Here is a 22549-nt window from a genome sequence, read left to right on the forward strand (position 1 = left end):
TTTAACAAAGAGTAATAATACTAGTATGGTAATAATAATATATTTAAATATCAATTCTAATTCTAATAAATCTTATTATTATTATTATTATTATAACTAATTAGTGATAATAACGATATCGAAGGCGATAACAGCAATAATACAATAATAAATTAAAGATAATGTTTATTTTTATAATAATAGTAATACTAATTAGTAATAATAATAATAATGATACTTATAATACTAGGCCTACTTAGTAATAATAGGGTAATAATATCGATAATAAAGGTGACAACAACAACAATAATATTAATAATAATATGAGAAAAATACTAATAAAACGCCAATAACAACAACTTTTTAAATTACTATTATTAAAATTATAATACTAAGACTAATAAATAATAATAATAATAACATGAATAATAATAATAAAAAATCGAAATTATTTATTATTTATATGGTACTATAAATATATGTACTATATATATATGTAATAATAATAATATCAGCAAAAATTTGAACAATATATAATGTTAATGGCGCCAATAACAACAACTTTTTAAATTACTATTATTAAAATTATAATACTAAAGACTAATAAATAATAATAATAATAATATGAATAATAATAATAATAAAAAATCGAAAATTATTTATTATTTATATGGTACTATAAATATATGTACTATATATATATATGTAATAATAATAATATCAGCAAAAATTTGAACAATATATAATGTTAATGCTAAATGCTTAATGATTCATTTATAAAATTGTTTGCGGACGATACTAAGGGTAAGCTGTTTATATTTGTCAATTGTGAGACTGATCGTGAGATTTTACAGGGGGGTGTAAATGCTTTATACCAGTGGTCGATAGACTGGCAATTGCCATTTAACTTAACAAAATGCAAGGTTATGCATTATGGAGATAAAAATTTTAATTTTAAATATTTTATTGGTACTGGTACATCAAGATGTGAAATTGTACGTGTTAAGGAGGAATCAGATCTTGGTATTCTATCTGATGATAAGTTGGATATTTCTAAGCACTCTGTAAAGGTTGCAAGAGCAGCAAATAGAAGATTGGGTCTGGTCAAAAGAGCATTTAAATTTCTTGATGGTAATGGTTTTTTGCGTCTCTATAAGTCAATGATTCGTCCTGTGATAGAGTACGGTAGTTGTGTCTGGAATTCTAAATATAAAAAAGATTCTGATTTATTAGAGAAGGCTCCACCAGATTGATTAGAAGTCTGAGTGACAAAGCTTATGTGGAGAGACTTAAGGCTCTTAATTTGCCAACTTTGTTATTTAGAAGAAAACGAGCAGATGTCATTTAGACCTTTAAGATTTTTCAAGGTATTGATCTTTTGGACCCTGAGCGCTAGTTTACAAGATCAGATTATTCTATAACCAAAGGCCATGTATATAAGTTGTATAAACAGAAATTTAAACTTAATGTTAGGAAAAAGGCATTCGTTGTTCGAGTTACTGACGATTGGAACTCCCTTCCTAGTAATGTGGTAAATCAGAGTTTGGTAAATCATTTTAAAGCGGGCTTAGAGAAAGTCTGGTCTGGCCACCACCTTAAATTTTGCCTGTATATGACCGAAGAGGATTCGATAATGATTGAGGGACAAATGAACTTTGATCTCTAAGTCTCGAAGATTCAAAGTAAATTCAAGGTAAATTCAAGGTAAATTCTATTATAGACTAGACTAGGCTAGCCTAGGCCTACTACTAGGCCTAGCCTAGACTACTCTAGCCTAGGCCTAGGCTAGTGCCTAGCCTAGGCCCTAGCATACTCTAGGCAATAGTACAACTGGTAGCCTTCTTACAGTACTACCTAGCTAGTAACAGCCTAGAATAAGATTTACAGATTACATATTTACCTAATTCCTCTTGAGCGCTCATCTTGGTTTGTGTTAAATATCAAAAATTTCCTGATTTCAAATGACACATCCAGTGTGTTTGTGTGACACCGCAGAAGTTCTCGTCTGCTCTAAAAATACTCACTTTCATCACTGAGATGTTTTAGTGTACATTAAAATAACAGATTTTGAGTATCCTTATTCTAAAAAGTATAATCATTAAGCGTTTATTTTTAAGCATTTAAATACTTTCGAAGATGTTACATTTTTATTTATAAAGTAAAACAAACTGTTTACAAATTAAATGTTATTGTGCAGGTTAACGATATGGGTGACCGAGCATGACCCAAAACAAAAGAGATGAATGATGAATGTCACGAGACATTTTTTTGTTTTTTGCGAAACCGTCAAACAAACGGAAATGATGCAGGAGAATAACTGATTGTTCGTTCGGTCATCATTCACTTAATAGCCATATGAGTAAATACACAAGTAGCTATCTATCAATCCGTGATCGCTGTAATTCTGAAGAAGGTACGAATACTTGTTACTTTATAACTTAATTTCTCTTGCTAACCTCCACTAAATTCTAGCTAGGCCTAGGCCTGACATTGTAATTGTTGAGATTGTTAATGTTACATTGTGTGTGACTAAACGTGGATTCAACGCGAGCATCGGCGACGTGGAATAGACTCATGGCCAGGACAGTAGGGGGCCTAGAGCTAGCTAGTTCATTTCAATGGGCTTTTGAAAACAAATGGTCATTACTCAGGCGAGACTTTTTTTATACCTTGTTTCGCAAACTTCGTCAAAAGGGATGAAAGAAAAAATGTTTTCTTTTTTAGCAATTAGTTTTTCCAAAAACATTCAGATGGAGGAGAATATAAATACAGTCGAGTCCTCCAAAGTCGACTCTGTTTAAGTCGAAAATTCGCGTCAGTCGAATTTTTGAAAAAGTCCCAATTCTTTCCTATGTATTACTGTGTAAATTGTTTGTTTAATTAGAATTGTTATAAGTCGAATTTCGGCTATATCGACGGAATTTTCCGGTCCGGATAGCCCAAGTCTATTTCGTGAATTAAAGTAATTTTAACCACACAAGTCGAAGTTCCAAATTTAGTAGCGCACGTGGGAAAATACGAAGTTCAATCCTTGTTTTACGGCAACAAGTTAGCCATGTCAAAACTAACATCTCACAGACAGCGCACTGTGGAACTTGGCTCACATGATCGTATGTCGTAAGTTGCAGTCTACTCTCACAATACAGACCCCTCTGGAACAGCTCCAATGTTCAGTTTTTCGTCCAGATCAGTTTGTAAAACTTGTATTTAACCCATTTCGAACAAGATTGTTGTAGTCAGGGCCTAGCTATTTACCGTAATTAATTTATCAAAGCCCTGGATTCTTTTGACTGCCTAGCCTAGCCTACACAAATTTGACACATTAGGCCTATTTAATAATACGTACAGTACCTGTTGTTTTGCTGTACTGCTCAGCAAATTTAATTATTACCAATAAAACTGATGCCACTTTTATATTGTTTTTGCGCGCATTTCTTTAGGTCTGATTATGTTTTTCCAAGCACACATTCTTCGCTGAGAATACCACTTGCTGGTCGGCAGTCTAGTTGTAAACAGAACAGGTTGCGCCCCCAAAAACTCTGCTTGCCCGCCAATTGGTCCATTCCGTGGGGTGTTTTGCAGACTAGACATGTGCTTCGGCTGTGATGACGTCAGATCGCCCAAAGTTTCATAGTGCGTGACAGTAACAAGCTCGGTGTATTAATCAAGAATGTTTTAATTGTTAAAAACAAATTTATAAAAAAAACAAAAAAAAACAAATAAGAAACCCTCATGGTATATTTTAGAGTCAAATCTATATAAACCTAACAAATTATATTTTATTCTCTACAAATTTCCTCCGTAAAAAAATTAGAAACATGTTTTGAAAAGCGTATTGAGTTTAAAGAATGAATGAGGTGCATTTGAAATTTACACCAATGAATCTAACGAATTTGAATTAGATGTCTACTGAAAAGAATAACCAGTAGAAACTTGCTTTGTTGAGTTCCGTCTTTATTGCAGGTTGATTGCAAATGGTTTTTAAGGATTAAAAGCAAGAATATACGCTTATTAAAACATTGAAATGCGTAAATTTCACTTCATAATAAACCAACAAAACGTCTACTGGTGTGTCGTATTAATCAACAGATAATCTCCATGGCAATGCGAGTACAGCTAAGCGTCTCGTTTCCACAGTGTCTGGTATGCTTGTCGTTAAAAGATGTCTATTAAACTATCATCTGGTTTTTCGAGTGAGTGTTACCGTCCTAAATTGGACAAATCGTCCAAGATTTAGAAGAGGGAGTTCATGTTTTTGGAAAGTATTTTATTAAAAGAAGAATAGAAATGACTTTGGGACTTAAGAAAATGTTCGGTTTTGCGTGAAATTTGATTTTGTGAGCATTGAGTGCAAATACAGTACTATTGTTCTATGTTAATTTTTTTTTTTCGAAAATGTGCAAGTCGAAATCTGTATTTATAACTTGAACTTTTTATGCCAGTCCAGTTAGATTCGACTTAGGCGAACTCGACTGTATAAAATTGTATTGGTGAAATTGAATGGTTAAGTGCTTTAAATTTATTAGGAAGGAATATACATACACTTTTGTTGGTGATTTAAAAAAAAAAATATAAAAAATATAAAATTTCATTTTTATTCAAAATCATCATTATTATTGGCGGGCGGCAGGTTTAGGTATCTATAACTGCAATATCGATAGCGAAAAGGATGGGCGCTAATGAATTAGCATATAGCCAACAGGGTTGGATTTAAAGACGGTATTGGGTGGGGTGAAAAATTTAACAGACTTTCTTCCACCTTCCCCTCTCCCACCCTCACCTAAATCATACATGTTTTTATGACGAATAAAAGCGTACACCCTTAAATTAAAACATTCATGTATTAAAGAAAAAAATAGTTTATCTGTCACAAATGCATTGTGCGGTTGAGGTACAGTATATTAAATCATCCAAATTTATTTAAACTGTTTTTGCTGTAATGTTTTAAATATTAGTCTCTGCATTGTATTAGAAAAAAACCATAAACAATAAAATTTAATGAATTGCTTATTTTGTAAGTAAGATTACTTTATTTGAATGAATGCCAGTCAATACGAGCGAATGCCAATTCAAGCAGATGCATTAGTGCCAACTACAGTATAACAGGCGAATTTATCCAATAACAAATGATACAGATTGTGTTTTTTTTATTTAATGCCAAAGTACATGTGTAACTAAGGCTTTGAAAGGTTTCATGATACTTTTAATAATTATTCCGTTCGCCACTCCCAGATATGTGTAAGACTAAACAAAAAATTCTATTAAATAGGTAGTAAAGCTATCAGAAAACAACATTTTAGCAAATTTTATTCCGAAGAGGGCAAAAAACTATCAAAGTATTGTTCAGTAGAAATAGGAATTTTTCACTATGTTTAAATGTTTGAAATAAGTAGATCATTTTTCGCTCAAAATAGTATCCACTCAAACTGGCATTCACTCGAAGTGACGTCCGCTCAATGTGGCATCCGCTCGTATTGACAGGTTTCAATTTGACCACATACTTATGTATTTTTCCGACATGCCATGTAATGCATTAAGACTTAAGTTTAAGGTTAGGGTCAACCCAGCTCCAGTAATATCAACACCTTGGATTCATGTAAGGTTGTCGGAACAATATCCACAGCCTGAATTGAACTGAATTTACAATTGCTGGTAGAATGGAAAAATATTTTTCTTGCATGAACAGACAAATTAGTTGCATTAAAACAGTTTGTTCTTTGTGCAAACCCTTTAAAATTTAAGGAGTTGAGTACAAAGTCTTAATTAGAAAGATTGATTTTTTTTTTATCAGTATCTCATTGGATCTTAGATTTTTAATGAGCAGTTTTAGTTCAATGTTTGGGGGATATTTAAAAATGTTACTTTCTGTAGAATGATGTATAGTCAATCCAAAGTAAGGAAAACCCCCAATTGAGTCTGTAATGACTATAAATACATTTCCCTATAAAGATGGAAAAGCTATTCTAAATTAACAATTTTCATTGGACAATGGGTTTCCAACACAACACAATGTTAAAGGAACATTGTAACAAAGGTATCGTGATATACATAACTTTAGCTTCTGAAGCAACAAAACAGAACTCTGGAAGGTAACTATTCCTCTTGAACTATGTTATGACTAATTTTTATGAGCCTACAGTATTAGTACAGTATATGGAAAAGCTATCTTTAGCACTGCATTCACTTTGTGTGTCACACAATTCGCAGTCAGTTTTACTTAGGAGAAAAAGTGGTCAGTGATCCACCACACTTTGAGAATTTTTTATACCTTGTTTCGCGAACTTATTTTTTTAAAGATCATCAGAGGCAGGCGAAAAAAGAAATTAAAATTTTGGTTTTCATTTAGCAAAGAGTTTTGTGGCGGAGAAAATAAAATAAAAATGTTATTGGTGAATGTAAACAGTGTAGTAATGGGATGTTTAAAAGCTCTGAATTGATAATTAGGAAGAAATATACCGGTACATATAAATGGAGGCAGTGGTGGGCGTAATTAAAATAAAGTTCAATCTTCCTTACTTTGAAAAAGACAAAACTTTTATTGATTAAAAAAAAAGTATTTCAAACTTAAGTGTATTTTTTAAATTATTAACTGATTTAATGTTTAGAAATATTTGCTCTCTTTGTTGAGCTAGGAAAAACCATTTAAAGGAGCTCGGTGATTTAACTGAATGTTTGAGGGTAATTCCCAAATGTTAAACATTCTCTATAGTGACATGATATGGGGAAACCCCAATTGAGTCCAACCTGTCATTGACTCTGTTTATAGTTTTTACAGTATATCTCTGCTAGTCTCTGTAGGGTTATGCATTGTAAATTACCTTTTTCCATTGTTGAGCATGTCAGTAAAGTTGACTGTCAGGTAAAATACAGTAGGGCCTACAGGTAAGAGAATGATTGGTTTTCCATAAGAATTGTAAAATGTTTGTAATAATATAATAATAAATAACTTTATTTAACCACGGAAAACAATTGATCACCTCAATGGTGTTTTTCATCAATGCCGTATTAAACAGACATACTGTAATAATCAAACTTAACTAATGTTAAACAAAAGAATTTTAAATTAATTACAAAAAATAAAAGGAAAACTAAAACCAAATCAAGAAGAAAAATTACAAAATCAAAATACTGTACAATAAATTATAGTTATAATAAAGTTATTATTATTAAAGATTGTAATACTGTACATAAAATACATTATGGCTTATGTAAATTTGAACTTTTTGTATTGTAGATGTAGGTAATTATTAGTAAAGTCAAATCAGACATGTTCAAAATTTGGGCCATTGTTTGCAATAAGGTTGCTTTGATTTTACAGAAGCCAAGGGTCACAAATTCCATGGACCATGACCATGAAATTAGCAAGTCATGGTCAATAGTATCAAAAGTGATAGACATCAGTGAAAATATTGGTAGGTTATTTAATACAAACATTCGTTGAGATCAGTTTGTACTGCATCTTTGTAAAGTAATATACACAAAGTTTTATTAATTTTATTTCAATTTCATATTTGGCCATCTCATTGATGTCAAGTCTCTTCAAAATGATGACAGCTTCTTCTTGCATATGACAGGCAGCATCAAACTTAAATAACTACTTCTTAGTTTTTGTTTCTTTATTGTTTAGTAGTTTTTTATGATTTTTTTAATTTTTTTAATTCATTTATTTTTTAAAAATAGAGTAGTGGATGATGGCTACTGTAGTATAACAGTAGATGTACAGTAGGTGTCTTAACATAATTTATAAACCTATGCTGTTCTTATATTTCTTATATTCCTATCCACACCAATTCTTTATTTATATGTCTTGGTTTCATGCCCAAAAAGTATGTTCAAAGCTTTACAACACAAACATTGTATACTGTAGATCTTTCTGATAAATAGTTTTCATTTTAAGCTCTAATACCTTACAGCTTTTATGAGCTCAATTTATATATAATTTTAAATTCTTTCAATTTCAACATACAGTACTGTACATTTGAATTTGGATTTATTACACTAAAATACAGGCTTTTTAATAATTGTCCATCTTTATTTTCTCTTCCTACTGTAACTCAGTTATTCCCATTGTAATAATTGATTGATTGAGTGATTGATTGATGAATGGATTAATTGATTAATTTGACTCCTGTTTTTCAAAAAGGCAAACAAAGAAACAGTTATTTATGGGTCTGGAATTATTCTATTTACTATATTTTAAGAGGATAACTCTTACAGCACAAAGCTAACTAGAAGAGGCCCTCTGTGTACAGTACAATAATACAAAACAAAAAAAAGAACAAGAAACAACAGTAAATAAGTAAGACACCAGGCAGCAGAGTGCAACGGAATAAGAAGAGGATTAATGATTAAGTTTGAGGTCAGATTTTAGTTGTAATTTTAAAGATGAGAGAGTAGAATCCTTAAAGAATGAGAGAGTTCAGGAGAGAAGTAGTCCGATTTAAATAAAATGATTTTTTGAAGAGTTAAAGTTTTAGACGAGGAACGACAAATTTAGGAGAAGATTGACATCTTGTCTGTGGGCCAGTTCTATTAAGGGGTCCAAAAAAAAACAAAAAATGGAAATGTTATTCAATTTCTTTAGGAAGGATTCTGATGAAAACAAAGCGTTGTTCAGTCTTAAGTCAGGCACTCACTGTGTCATATGATGGACATTCAAGGAATCCATCTACACTCCCTATGAGTGTTAGATGATGCGACACGGTACATTGATTGTCAGTCGTCATTAAGAACGATCTGTTGCGTAGCGTTGTGTTTGTTGTTGTAGAGACTCGTCAGCGGACAACCGTTGTGCGCAGTGGATACCCAGCCTTACAGATAGAGAATTTTTTTTTTCATTCATTTCTGTTGCAAAAGAACATTACAAAAAAGAAGCAAAATAAGAGAAAGGAAACTCTTACAGGTGATAAGGCTTTTTCTTTATAATGTGTAAATATATTTAAATAAAAATCTTTTCATTTTTGTTTAATAATGACTTTACTCAAGAAGGAAGAAGAGAACAACACAGGTCGGTCAGCCCAGCATCTGGATCCATCTAAAGCAAACTGAGCCAAAAAACTGGGCCAATCCGAATGTACCCGTTTTTAAATTGGGGCTCCCACTTTTTAATGCTTCTACTGTATTTCTAGCAATATTATTTTCATAAGTTTTTAGTTAAATAGATCTATTTTTTTAAGATATTGAAATTTTATTTATTTCTTGGATCTTTCATCTGCAAATATTTTGACAAGAAGTTTATATTTTTCAAAAAAGAACATTTTTAACTTAACTGAAATAATTTAAAGTCTTATTTCAATAAATTTTAAATGGTGATTACTCTTTAATCACTTTGTTATTTATAATAATAATAATTATATTTTCTTTTCAGTACCTTTAAGGAAATTGACAGAGCTCACAAAGTAAGAATCTAGCTTCCATGGTTAATAGTTACATAATTAAATCAGCTTTAAAATATGGAATAGTGCCTAGCAGTGGCGGTTCTAGGATATATTTTCTGGGGGGGGGGCTTAGCTGTCCGACAGGGTGACTTAAACTCGTAGGCTCGAGCTGGGGGAAGGGGCTGAAAGGGGTCCCCCTACCAAATGAGATTTTTTTTAAGAATAGCCACCTCTGGATGGCCGAAAATGGCACTCTCAGACTGTGACAGACATGTGTTGGCTTGGTGTGGGCCTATTTTTACATGTTTTTTTGTCTGACTGCCCAACGAGCTCTGACCGGCGGGGGGCTTGACCTGTCCAGTGGGGGACTTAAGCCCCCCTGTCCCCCCGCTGGTGCCACCACTGATGCCTAGTAGTACATAATCCTAGGTTTGGGGTCAATTTTGGATTTAAAATCCCTGAATTAAAAATTGTTTATTTAGGCTTTTTTGTAATTCTGTTTCACCGGACTTTGTGCAAAGTCTTTGGAAACAGCAACTAATAAGGATGTGAAAGTGGATGTAAGAGAACAAAGTGTGCAGATGATATATTACCATCAGATAAACAAAAGGTTTTCTTATGTCTTCACATGTATTTGCTTGGGTAATATGGTACAAAACAAAAAACAAAACATTTTTGTTTTGGATGATTATTAATTGTAGGAAGTAAAATTGATGAATTTGAACTAGACATTTTATATTGACCTCAACCCTAATAAAGTCTATTTACAGTATTACTGTATGTTCTAAAGCTCATAATAACATTGCTTTTCAAAAACTTCCAGTTAACTTTAGTACTAACATCACAATACCATACTTTAATTCTAATAAATTGCTTGCTTCTTTGTTTTTTTTTTTATTGTACCTGAGCTCTCAAATTACTGGATAAAGTGTCATAATGTTTTAAATAGAGAGTAGTTTTAGTTTGTAATGTCCTGTAATTGGCAGTGTTTATACTAAGCATTAGAACTCATTTTAACATAATAATGAGAATTCTTTATTTCTATCCCCAGTTTCATATTTGAGTCATCACTACATTCAGATTCCTCTTTCACTTTATCGATTCTGTCTGAACTTTTGTTCGACTGTGTGCATTGAACATTTGACGACGACAATAATGTCTCCAAATTCCCAACCGTAACTTCCGCTACAGGCCTCGCTTGACAATATATATCAAAGGACCTGTTAGTCTTGCACAGCTTCCTCCTCATCATCGTCATCTTCTTCATCATCATAATTGATAATTGTCCATAGCAAAGTAGGGAAGAACTATGAATTCAGAGTGTATTCAATAATAGACGTCTCATAATACACATTCACCGTATATTCAATAATAGACGTCTCATAATGCACGAAGTGTATATCAAAGCATCTAGAAAACAAAAACTTTTCGAAGGAGGAGCCAAAGACTCCCCCCTACCTATATCTAAATAGATATAGACAGGGTAAACTCTGGATCCGTGCTTGACATGTACTGTATTTAAGAGAAGTGCTTAAAAAAATATATTTACAGTATATTTTATTTTCAACATACTGGTACATTTGAATTTGAATTTATTACACTAATAATACAGGTTTTTAAATAATTGTCCATCTTTATTTTTACTTCTTAACTCAGTTGTTCTCATTGTAATAATTGATTGGTTGATTGATTGAGTGATTGATTGATGAATGGATAATTGATTAATTTGAATCCTGTTTTTCAAAAAGGTAAACAATGAAACAGTTATTTACGGGTCTGGAATTATTTAATTACTGTATCTATTTATTATTTTAAGAGGATAACTTACAGCACAAAGCTAACTAGAAGTGGCCTTCCGTGTACAGTACAATAATACAAAATCAAAAAAAGGAACAGAAAACAAACAAGAAAATAAAAATAAATAAGTAAGACACCAGGCAGCAGAGAGCAACAGAATAAGAAGAGGATCAATGATAAAGTAAAGGATAAAGGATGAGAGAGTAGAATCCTTAAAGAATGAGTGAGTTCAGGAGAAAAGTAGTTTGATAATGAAATGATTTTTTGAAGCGTAAAGTTTAGGACGAGGAACGACAAATTTAGGAGAAGATTGATATCTAGTCTGTGGGCCAGTTCTATTGAGGGGTCCAAAAATAACGAAAAATGGAAATGTTATTCAATTTCTTTAGGAAGGATTCTGATGAAAAAAAAAACGATGTTCAGTCTTAAGTCAGACACTCACTGTGTCATACAACGGACATAAGAGTAATCCATCTACACTCCTTATGAGTGTCAAACGATGTGACAAAGACAAGCCAAACCAGTCACTCATCGCAAAAATCGATTTTGAGTTATTAATACAGTGTTAGAGAGTAAAATAATAGCTATAAAATGGTAAAAAAAATCATTCAAATCGGACGTTTCGTTATGAAGTTACAAGCGTTTAACCACACAGCTGTTTAAAGAACAATATATGAGAAATTAACCGTCAAAGTTTATGATTTCAGGCATTTCTCATGCAGAAACTATCTTTAAATCCCTAAAAAGTATTGTTTTAACATTGAAAATGGGGAAAATAACAGCATACAATGATGTGTAGATATATAAAGGTTAGTTTAATGCAATAAAATAGATTTTTTAAAATCTGACATTCCAGCATGTTTTGGCCATTTTTGCTACGAGTGACTGGATTGGCTTGTCTTTGCCACATATGTTAATTGTGGCCGTCATTAAAAATGATCTTGTGTAGCGTTGCGTTCGTTATAGAATCGCAGATAGAGAATTTTTTTTTTTTTTCATTCATTTCTGTTGCAAAAGAACATTACAAAAAAGAAGCAAAATAAGAGAAAGCAAACTCTTACAGGTGATTAATGCCTTTTCCTTATGATGTGTAAATATAAATAAAAATCTTTTTTTTTATTTTTGTTAATGACTTTACTCAAGAAGGAAGAAGAGAACCACACATCTATTTACTGTAAAGCAGACTTAGCCAAATACCCATCTTTAAATTTCATTGATTACTATGGGCTCCCAATGTGTCTATTTCTAGCAATATTATTTTCATAAGTTTCAGTTACATTTTTTTAAGATATTGTAATTGAACTGTATTTCTTGGATCTTTCGTCTGTAAATCTTTTGACAAGAAGTTTATATTTAAAAAAAGAACATTTTTAATTACTGTATAATTTAAAGACTTATTGCAATAAATTTTAAATGATGATTACTCTTTAATCACTTTGTTATTTATAATTTAAAATAATTATATTTTCTTTTCAGTTTAACCATAATAAGAAATTGACAGAGCTCACAAAGTAAGAATCTAGCTTCCATGGTGAATAGTTGCATATTTAATCAGCTTTAAAATATGGAATAACGCCTAGTAGTACATAATCCTTGGTTTGGGGTCAATTTTGGATTAATAAGTCCCAGAATTAAAAATTGTTTATTAGGCTTTTATTTGTGATTCTGTTTCACCGGACTTGGTCTTTGGAAACAGCAACTCAACTTAAGGATGTGAAAGTTAAGAGAAAAAAATGTGAAGATTATCACAGATAAACGAAAGGTTTTCTTATGTCTTTGCACATGTATTTGCTTGGGTAATATGGTAAAATACATTTTTGTTTTGAATGATTATTAATTGTAGGAATAAAATTTATGAATTTGAACTAGACATTTTATATTGACCTTAACCCTAATAAAGTCTATTTACAGTATTATGTTCTAAAGCTCATAATAACATTGCTTTTCAAAAACTTCCAGTTAGCTTTATAGTACTAACATCACAATACCATACTGTAATTCTAATAAATTGCTTGCTTCCTTGTTTTGTTTTGTTTTGTTTTTTCATTGTACAGAGCTCTCAAATTTAAACTAGGTAAAGTGTCATAAAGTTTGAAATAGAGAGTAGTTTTATTTTATGTCATGTAATTTGCGGTTTTTATACTTTAACAAAAACTCATTTAATAACATAATAATGAGAATTCTTTATTTCTATCCCCAGTTTCATATTTGGGTCATCACTACTTTCAGATTCCTCTTAACCTAATTTTTCACTTTATTTAGTATTTATCAAATAGCATTGTTAAAAGTCAAAGTCAAATACTATAGTGTGATAAACAATTTCCAAAGCCTTGGTTATGAATTTGAAATAGGGGGACCCAGGAGGGTATTTTACAATAATGATCCATCATTCAGATACAATTGTTTACAGTACAGAAGCTCTAGATGGCCAGAAATGGCACTCTCAAACTTAAATGTAAATGCAATACTCTTTCCCCACCCACCTTCTTCCCCTCTCCCATTTTTTTAATTTTTAACAATTTAGAGGTGTATGGTATGCTGTCTGTGCCTCCTTGAATCCACCTCTGCAAAGCATCATTTTGAAAATGGTATAAAGTATGAATTAGGTTCACTATTGTCATATCATAGTCATTGTACTTAAAAAATTAAAAAAGAATTTAAAATATGAAAAAATAAAAGATAAAAAGAAAGTTATTACATTAGCTTTTAACAGGAAATTTGAAGGAATATGTTCTTGCTGATTAAATACATTTTAAAATATTAATTTCCTCATTCTGCAACTTTAAAGTTCCCTTGAACAAATACTTAAGTAACTATGCTGTCCTTATATTTAAGAATCTAGGAGCTACAATATCAGCTGTTTAACTATTTAAAAACCCCAATTGGATCGATTAAAAGTTATATAGTCTTTGGAGACAAGTATAGCTATTGAGAGGTCCTGGCAGCTTTGTTTGATGTGGTTCTGAATGGTTGCATTGGCCACCAATTCTTACCTAGAGGGCAATTTTGGTCTACGTGTTAGGCATTCATGTCACATGGACAAAGTACAGTTAAATACATTTGCTATTGTTTTGATTTTCTCTGTACTGGTACTGGTATGGTACGGGCAGTTATAATGTGCCTCTTCCTTGCGGTTATAAAGCGCAGTTCCTTTCACTGGTCATTGTGTCCACATGCTAAATGTTGCTTCTGGTAATCAGCGCAGGAACAGGCAACCCCAGGTACCCATTTATACTCCTGGGTGGAGAGAAGCAATGTAGATAAAGTGTCTTGCTCAAGGACACAAACGAAATGCACAGCAAGGGATTGAAACCCCGATCTCAAGGTTGGGACACCAAACCGTTCCTGCTGAGCCAAACTGCTTCTGTGTAAAATTAATTATGTACAGTAACCCTTCCTTTGGGGCATTACTATTAAGGGGACAGCACCACTATTTTTGGCCATGAAGTGAGGGAAAATATGTTTCTAAACATTACACCCAACACCTATTCAAGGTACCGTACTCGCGCGAATAAGCGCCCCGTTTGAATAAGCGCCCCTCTCAAATAACCGCATGAAAATTAACAACAGCATAACAACATGAAAATTTCCTTAAGCGCCCCGTTTGATTAAGCGCCCCTTCTAATTTGAATTAGCTCCCCCTCAATAATATCATAAGATTTTCTTTTTAGCAAGTCAATAATCCAATCAATCCAGGGACTGTGGTTGTTGGCATGATTTGAGCTGCAGAGTGGAAACACATTCTTCTTAAGTCAATATCAAAATGATATTTCTCTTGGACAGATGAGAGCTCCTATCCCTGGACAGACAGTATATTTCCAACTTCACTCTTTTTTACATATTTGTCTACACCTAGTCCTACTCCTCTTTTTCTTTTTCCGACCTTTAGCACATTCTCATCTGATTTTTCAAGAAAAAATACAATGATCCTGCCATCCTGCTAATCTTAATCGGGCCGATGGCCAACAAGCTAACCACTACCCACCACCACTAATTGCATCTGCTATTTTGCTGTTATGTATTATATTCAGGCTTTCTTGTCATGTTCTCTGGACGATTATCTTTTCTGCCTAACCACCATTCATAATGTCCTTATATAATCTTTTTTTTATTCAAAAAGTACCTCTTGAATTTAATAATTTCCCATAAGAACCCCTCGATTTTCATCTATTTCCATAAGTGCCCCCCCTCAATTTCTACTCTGTTTTCATAAGCGCCCTGTTTAAATAAGCGCCCCGTTTGAATAAGCGCCCTCAGAAAGGGCAAAAAATATTTTAAGCACCCATGCGCTTATTCGCGCGAGTAAGGTACTCGCAATTTTAGTCCTGACATCCTCTTAAATAGCTGTTCTTGCAGTACTATAAAACCTAAAGTTTCCCCTGTTCTTGATTTTTGCAGAATTGCCAAGCATAATGGATACGAGTCGTAATGTTATTGCAACCTCACGCTCACGAGCCAACACACACGATTCTTCTGAGAATGGGAGCATGAATTGTAGCTATTTAGACGGACATTCAAACAAAGAAGAGTGTATGCGACGTCAATTAAAGTACTTCTTTATGAACACATGGCAAAAATATAAGGCTAAAGGAAGAAAACCTTGGAAGCTAGTAGTTCAACTTTTAAAGATCATTGTGGTGACAATTCAAGTAAGTGATTTGAGACAGTTTTTTACTTGGATGACATAATGAGGCTTGCATTCCAAAACCAGCATATTGTCCCTAATTGTTTAACATGTTTTGTGTGGCAGTATATTGTATACTGTAATACAGAGAAGCATACTTAATGGGCAGTAGTAAGTTGGTTCCAGTATTAAAACAACCATCGTTTTAAAGCTTAAAATGTGGAGAATAAGAATATATTAAAGTCAATTTTCATTCTTTGGTCACTGATGCTGGTTTTGGGATGACACGCCTCATAGTAAAGTAATCTCTTTATTTATACACGGCAAAACCCAAATTCAACATAGAAAATACAATATCAAAAAAGAAATTGTAAATTGTTGTTCTCCCTTGAGTCAGTGGTTCATTAATTAATAAAAACAAAAAAAAAATCAACAACAATAATTATATAATAATTAAAATATTAACAATATTATCATCACTATTAATATTATAAATAAATAAATAATAATAATAATAATAATAATAATAATATAGTATTGTTTGAAGGTTTGCATGGCGAAGTATATAACATATAAGTTGAAGCTTGCGGTACACCACGTAGGTTGTTCTGAAAATAACTTCCTCAACTACAACAGTTCTTTTTAGAACTACCTGTGTGGTGTACTGCAAGCTTCAACATATAAATAATAATAATAATAATAATAACAATAGTAAATTGTTTTATTATAATCATGCTACAATCATGCTATCATGCTACAATCATGCTATCATGCTACAACAACACAGAAGTAATTGTTAATATAATACTAATAGCAAATATCTATCGCAATACACTTTATCTACTAATAACCTTTAATGCTGGTACACACTGTGAAGATAACTGTTTCAGCTGATGGATCCATCTCCGTCCTGTGTGAATGCTTGACGACACGACACTATCTGCTCATTGGGAGTCCGAGTAGATCATCATAAAAAAAACGATCCTTCGTTTGTGTCCATGTCGCATTGGGCTCTCCATGTTCCGGCTGATATTGTCAGTGCAGTTTGCAGTACAGAAATCATTCTTAATACGATAATTATGCATTTCATTAAGCACCTTTTGGATGTCATGGCAATGGCATTATCTATTCTACTGTTGGAAGTTCCAATATTCTTAAAAATGAAAAATTATCAATCATTTTTGTTTACTTTGACTTGACTGAGGGGCATAGAACACGAGGCTCCCTAGCCTCCTTGGTTAGCCACCTCCATTCATGTCTTCTTTTCGCCAGTTCCTCTGCTTCAGGGAGTGGGGGTTGGGCATCTTAATTGATTTTTAAAAACATATTTTCATTTGTGTCTTTTTGTTTGTTGTATTTCCTTGTATTTGAGGAATGCTAGTTGGTATTTTAGATTAAGTGCTTTATTATTATTATTATTATTATTGATGATATATAATTTGCTGATATTACTGTTGTATGACTGTATTACTATTGTTGTTATTTTTACTATTTTATTTTCATAGTTGTGGTTCTTTGGGTACAACCAATTTAGTCTGGTGACGTTTTTAGAAGGAAATAAACTAGCCTTTGAGCATATGTTTATGTTGGAGTGGGATGTTGGCTACGATGCAGTGGCATATCCAAACACACGCAGTCTTTATGCAATTTATGAAAAAGATGAATTCTATGAACATGTTAATCACGCAGTTAATCAGGTAATTATTGAATTTCATTTCATTTATTAATATTACACCTCAAAAAAGTTCCTGGGACTTCTAAAGAAGCCAAATGCTTGACTCAGTGAGCCAGAAGTCCCAAACATTAAATTTACGAAAAACAAAGACAAAACAATAAAAAAAATCACAGAAAATTCTTGAGATTTCAAGATAATAGTAAGTAATAAATTATAATAACATTATTTATCAATAAAGTAAAAAAAAAATTATACTTTAGGCTTCACTTTGTAAGGTGCCACTGAGAAAATATTGAATAAACAAGGGATCTTTTTATCGTATTGCTACATCCATGCAAATTTTGTCCTCATTTTACATAGTTTTATGTCAAGCATACCAAAGTAATCTTTTAAGAACAATCTATGGAGAACATCTAGAAATTTACAGATGTGTAACTCTTTGATTTAGATTATATACGTGAGGTTGCTATTAATAGAAATTTGTGGAAAATGTTTTTCTGATTCTCTGTTTTGTTTAATAATAAGTCTATGTATACACATAAGATTTGAGCAGACTTTCAGATTTTGAAAACTCGGAGATTAATGAGATTCTACGAATTTTGGAATCCGTGTTCTCCCAAAGCCGTTTTACCCATCAATTTAATCGGGCAACCAGTAAAAATTTTGAGTTTGTAAAAATTAATGGTAAGGCCTACAGTAGGTAGTCTTGCCTGGCCCTCTTTCAATAAAGTAACATCATTCTATGTCTAGCCTTTGAATAATGTGTTGTTGTTTCTTCAAGTTATAAAACGCCACTCAAAAGGGGTAAATTTACTGGTAAAAATGTTTCAATTGGGAGAACACTAAGAATGATATCCGTTTGTTCTCTAAATGTTAAAGAGAAGTCAATTTTTATGGTAGTTTTCGCTGACAAAGGACTCATCTCTAAATATCTTTCTGATCATGATGATAATATTGATATGAATAATAAAAAGAAAGAATTGTTTTTTAAAACATAATGAAACAATTATAATATTTAATATTTATTTGTATATGTAAAATTAATTTTTATTCCCTCTCCCCTTATTTTTTAGTTTACTAAGTTGGAGGACATAGCTATTGGATCTTATGACTATGTGGACTGTCCAACGGACGATTGCAACATAACTTTATGTCAAACTTATTACAAAAATATCACAACAGCAAGCAATTCATATTCTGTGAATATAAATACTGTAGAATGTAAGTAATACTAAAGCTCTACCCATACTATCAAATTTTATGTGACAAATGATATGCATATATGGGTGTAATATGACACCAACATGGCCTTGTATGGGCACATCACACAAATTTTGTATTTTTTTTCAGTGATCCTTGTCATTTTCAGGATTGGTTTAGGTTGATTCATTGTAAAATACTTATTTTTAGTGGTTTACATTTGGTTGTGATTTCGACAATACATACAGCATACAGCGAATCTTGTGCTGTTTTCCAAAAAACTAATTCAATTCCATTCAATTTCTTTTATTGCTGCAAGTGCCATCTTGGTCTAATATCTGCAAAATCCCAATTTAAATACAAAAATACAATACAATAATTATGCATCATGAATGTCACTCTACAGTACTTGGCTGATTAACCAGCATATATACCCACCCTAAACAAACTATACATTGGGCGTTATTCCTCTAAGCTTCTAATAGCCTGCATATCTCAACCTTAAAACAAATTTTATATCCCAGGGTTACATATTTAATGCACACATAGGCCATATTCACAATTCCAAAAGTTTAAGCTATAATTTCAACTTTACATTTTAGCCCTCCAGCTGAAACACATGAAGAACAGCGGTAGAACCAAGGACCAAAATCTGCAGTGCAGAAATTCTTCGACGAGGGGTCCAAGGCCCCCCGATAAGAGCTCCAAATTTTGTATAGGGCGTCTGAATTTACCTCACCCTCAAATGATAAGAATCAACACTCTCAGACTAAAGAAAAATGTTTTTCTTTAAAACAGTGTTACCCAACGGCATAATTCTTTTTTTCCGAACAGTGGGTCCAAGGTTCCTAGGCGGGTGTCCTCTTTCCCACTGGAAAGCTATGTTGCACTCACATAATATTATATTCTACCTTATTTGATTGTTACTGTTCAGAACAAATAACAAGTTCTGCCAGTGGTTGCTTTATGATTACATTTATTTGTTAATGTGTGACGATGTGCCGACATAATAACGTGAGAATGTTTCAACTTGAACAACGATGTCAACGTCAACGATTGCCAGTGGTTGCTTTATGATTACATTTATTTGTTAATGTGTGACGATGTGCCGACATAATAACGTGAGAATGTTTCAACTTGAACAACGATGTCAACGTCAACGATTAACTGAAAATCAATAACATCACCTATTGTAAACAAAGATGCGATAGTAACCCAAATGTAGGCCTAACTAACTAGTACCATAGTCAATCAAATAATTAATGTACATAAGCCTAAATAACATAATACATAAACATAGCATATCCTACTACCACTTAAAGTGATTTATATGCATACCAAAAGGAGGCCTATGCAACCAAGAAACATACAGTACTTAAGTATTTACTTTACCAGCACCAACCGTAGCCTACCTATCTATGTTCCAACACACCACCGCCACTGCCTACGTGTAGGCCTAACAACAATCTGGCTCGCAATCTGGCATTGTAATTTGCAATTACAATGTGACCCACCTGCATTTAATAACGCATAATCAAACATGAACAACTTCATATCACTCAAGCATCACATTCAAACTTTCTAATTATATACTTTCACACAGAATCAAACATATATTGATAAGATGAATATTAAATCTAACAATAATAATAAAATAATACAAATAATACTCTATTTGGTCTTTACAGTTACATTTTTCATTTTATCATTTTCGATTTTGAGGGAAGATAGAGAAGAAATGAAATAACAGTTTTATGTTTTATATTTCAGATTGCTTGGACATTCCAGTTCATACATCTAACTTCTCATTGATAGAATTTCTGTATATAAATAACGAACCAGAAATAAATTTTGACAGGTAAAAATTATATGCTTAATATATTCTTAATGTACTTTGAATAAAATAATACAATTTTCAAAATAGTCAAAATGAAGCTTCAACATCTGCCTGTCAGTCCACCTGTCTGATATCTCTAAAATGCACATACTGTAGGGCCTCAAAGAATTCCTGTCAGTTACAGACATTTGTGAGGAAAACCAGAGTAAAATGATTTTTAAGTACAGATAAATTTTATGTTGGTTTTCCTATCAATTTACAAAATGTGCCTTAAATACATGTTTACTTAATGTAACTAAACTTAGAACATTTTGCTACTATGAAATATGCATATTAAACTTATCAGAAATCAAAAACATTTTTTGTCAAAATATCACTTCGGATATATTTTCTTGGATATATCAAAATTGACCTGGAACACAACAAGACTCACTTTGTCACGACAACTTGCATTTATTAGGCCATCTTTTTCATATCAGTGGTCGTATTCATCTGGTCGTTCTTCATTAAATCCTACTCAACAAAATGACCAGATTAATAGAAGTCTGGTAAATACTCAACAAAAAGAAATAGCTGTGTAGGTGCTGTGATGCATGCCAGCGTAGTCAAAGTTCAAGGTTCCTTCTTCTTGTAGTATTTGGGATTTATCGTAAACAAATAGGTTTAGGTTTTGTTTTTTTTTTTTATTTCTGTTAGTGTAGCCTGGAATTATTTTTACTTTTATGTAAGCAAATATTAATGTTATTTTCTAAAATTTAATTTGCATTATATTAATGCAATCGTCCATGTTTGTTTTGTCGCGTAGATAAACTTATCGCAAATAAACACACTCTAATTTATGTTAATTTCTATTGTCAATAAAGTTGATTTTACGAAAATAATGGTCAGTAACAAATTTTGCGGTTCAGCGCACACACAGTGGCTACCACCAGATTAGCTGACTGAGCTATAGGCTGCTCTCTTCACACCTGCAATGTTTTTAGCCTGCCACATTCTCTCCTTTCTTGCAGTATTTTTGTGGGCTCATCTTTAATGTAATGTAGTTTGATGAATATAGTGCTTTACACCAAAGTCTGAAAACGCTTGAGGTGTGAACTAGCTCGTACAGTGACTTGCTGCTTTCCTGGGTCTCATCCCGGTAAACCAGTACCAGCTTCTATCTCTCATTTATGCACAACATGGGCTGTATGAAACAGTACACTGGGGTAACCCCCTACTCATCTCGAAAGATGTACTGGGTTATGTAAAGTGCACATGAGCCAAGCTCCAACCAGCGCCGATATTTACATTTACAAATATTTAATTATTATGCTTTTCTTCTTTATTTTTCTTTCTCAATTTTTAGATTAGTATGTGCAACTTTGAAATTTTCTGTGAAAAGTTTTCTTCTGAGAACAGAGAAACATTTCTCATCACCAGATTGCATACTATTCCATATATCAGTAAGTTAAAAATGCCTCTTTCACTTTTCTTACCCCTGCCATCAGTTTAGAGAGGCAGTGCTTATAAACAAACCCTTGCTCCAAAACTTATCAATTTTGCTCATATTAGTGGAGTAGCAAAACCTTCAAGAACTATAAATTATGACAAATATTTTTTTTAAAAAAAGCTTATGTTAAGATAGGCTGTCATTTCATTATGCTGATTCTTTTCTGGATGTCCTAGACTAAAGGTAAAGGTAGGAGAAACCCATAAATTGCTGCTGAATTGTGTATGGATGAAGTTGGCGAGTACTTTAGCAGCCATAGAGAGGCATATAGTTCACGTCATTCCACGATGACGGGCTGAAATGAACCATAGAATTGGGATCACCCTATATTTCGGAGAGATCCAAAGGGTTCTTTAAAGTGCACACAGCCAGTGTACACTGGACTTCCCATTTTTTAAGTCCCTATCCAAGAAGACTTGGATTTATGAAGCAAAACCAGGAGCGGCACAAACCCGTGTCAATGTTAAGGCTGTAGTTAGAGGTGCCCCTGCCTTACTGCTCGGCCACTCAACTCACCCAAAAGTCAACTGTGCTGCACACTCAAAAAGAAAATTGTTATATATATATATAT

The 22549-nt window shown here is 32.6% G+C and overlaps 2 protein-coding genes across 5 annotated transcripts in view; one reads left to right on the top strand and one right to left on the bottom strand.

The window, feature by feature from the left end:
* LOC117120528 (proteasome adapter and scaffold protein ECM29-like) overlaps nt 1-2014 on the bottom strand; it is a 38795-nt gene extending 36781 nt beyond the window's left edge. For both annotated transcript variants that reach the window (XM_033265541.1, XM_033265540.1), the window contains exon 1: nt 1880-2014. In XM_033265541.1, the coding sequence (XP_033121432.1) occupies nt 1880-1901 (22 nt within the window). In that variant the 5' untranslated portion in view covers nt 1902-2014. The remainder of the gene's footprint in view (nt 1-1879) is intronic.
* A 216-nt stretch (nt 2015-2230) lies between these two features.
* The window catches only part of LOC117120533 (mucolipin-3-like), a 29698-nt gene continuing 9379 nt past the window's right edge, over nt 2231-22549 (top strand). The window contains exons 1-7 of one of the 3 annotated variants that reach the window (XM_033265545.1): nt 2264-2392; nt 12630-12664; nt 15552-15802; nt 17283-17474; nt 18526-18673; nt 20423-20510; nt 21835-21931. In XM_033265545.1, the coding sequence (XP_033121436.1) occupies nt 15566-15802; nt 17283-17474; nt 18526-18673; nt 20423-20510; nt 21835-21931 (762 nt within the window). In that variant the 5' untranslated portion in view covers nt 2264-2392; nt 12630-12664; nt 15552-15565. Of the gene's footprint in view, nt 2393-9349; nt 9378-12629; nt 12665-15551; nt 15803-17282; nt 17475-18525; nt 18674-20422; nt 20511-21834; nt 21932-22549 lie in introns of those variants that run through there. The other 2 variants (XM_033265544.1, XM_033265546.1) reach the window with 2 other exon arrangements.

This window comes from Anneissia japonica, unplaced genomic scaffold, assembly GCF_011630105.1.
Source record: "Anneissia japonica isolate Jap-2015-1 unplaced genomic scaffold, ASM1163010v1 scaffold287917_len653891_cov171, whole genome shotgun sequence".
In the NCBI taxonomy this organism is placed as follows: Eukaryota; Metazoa; Echinodermata; class Crinoidea; order Comatulida; family Comatulidae; genus Anneissia; species Anneissia japonica.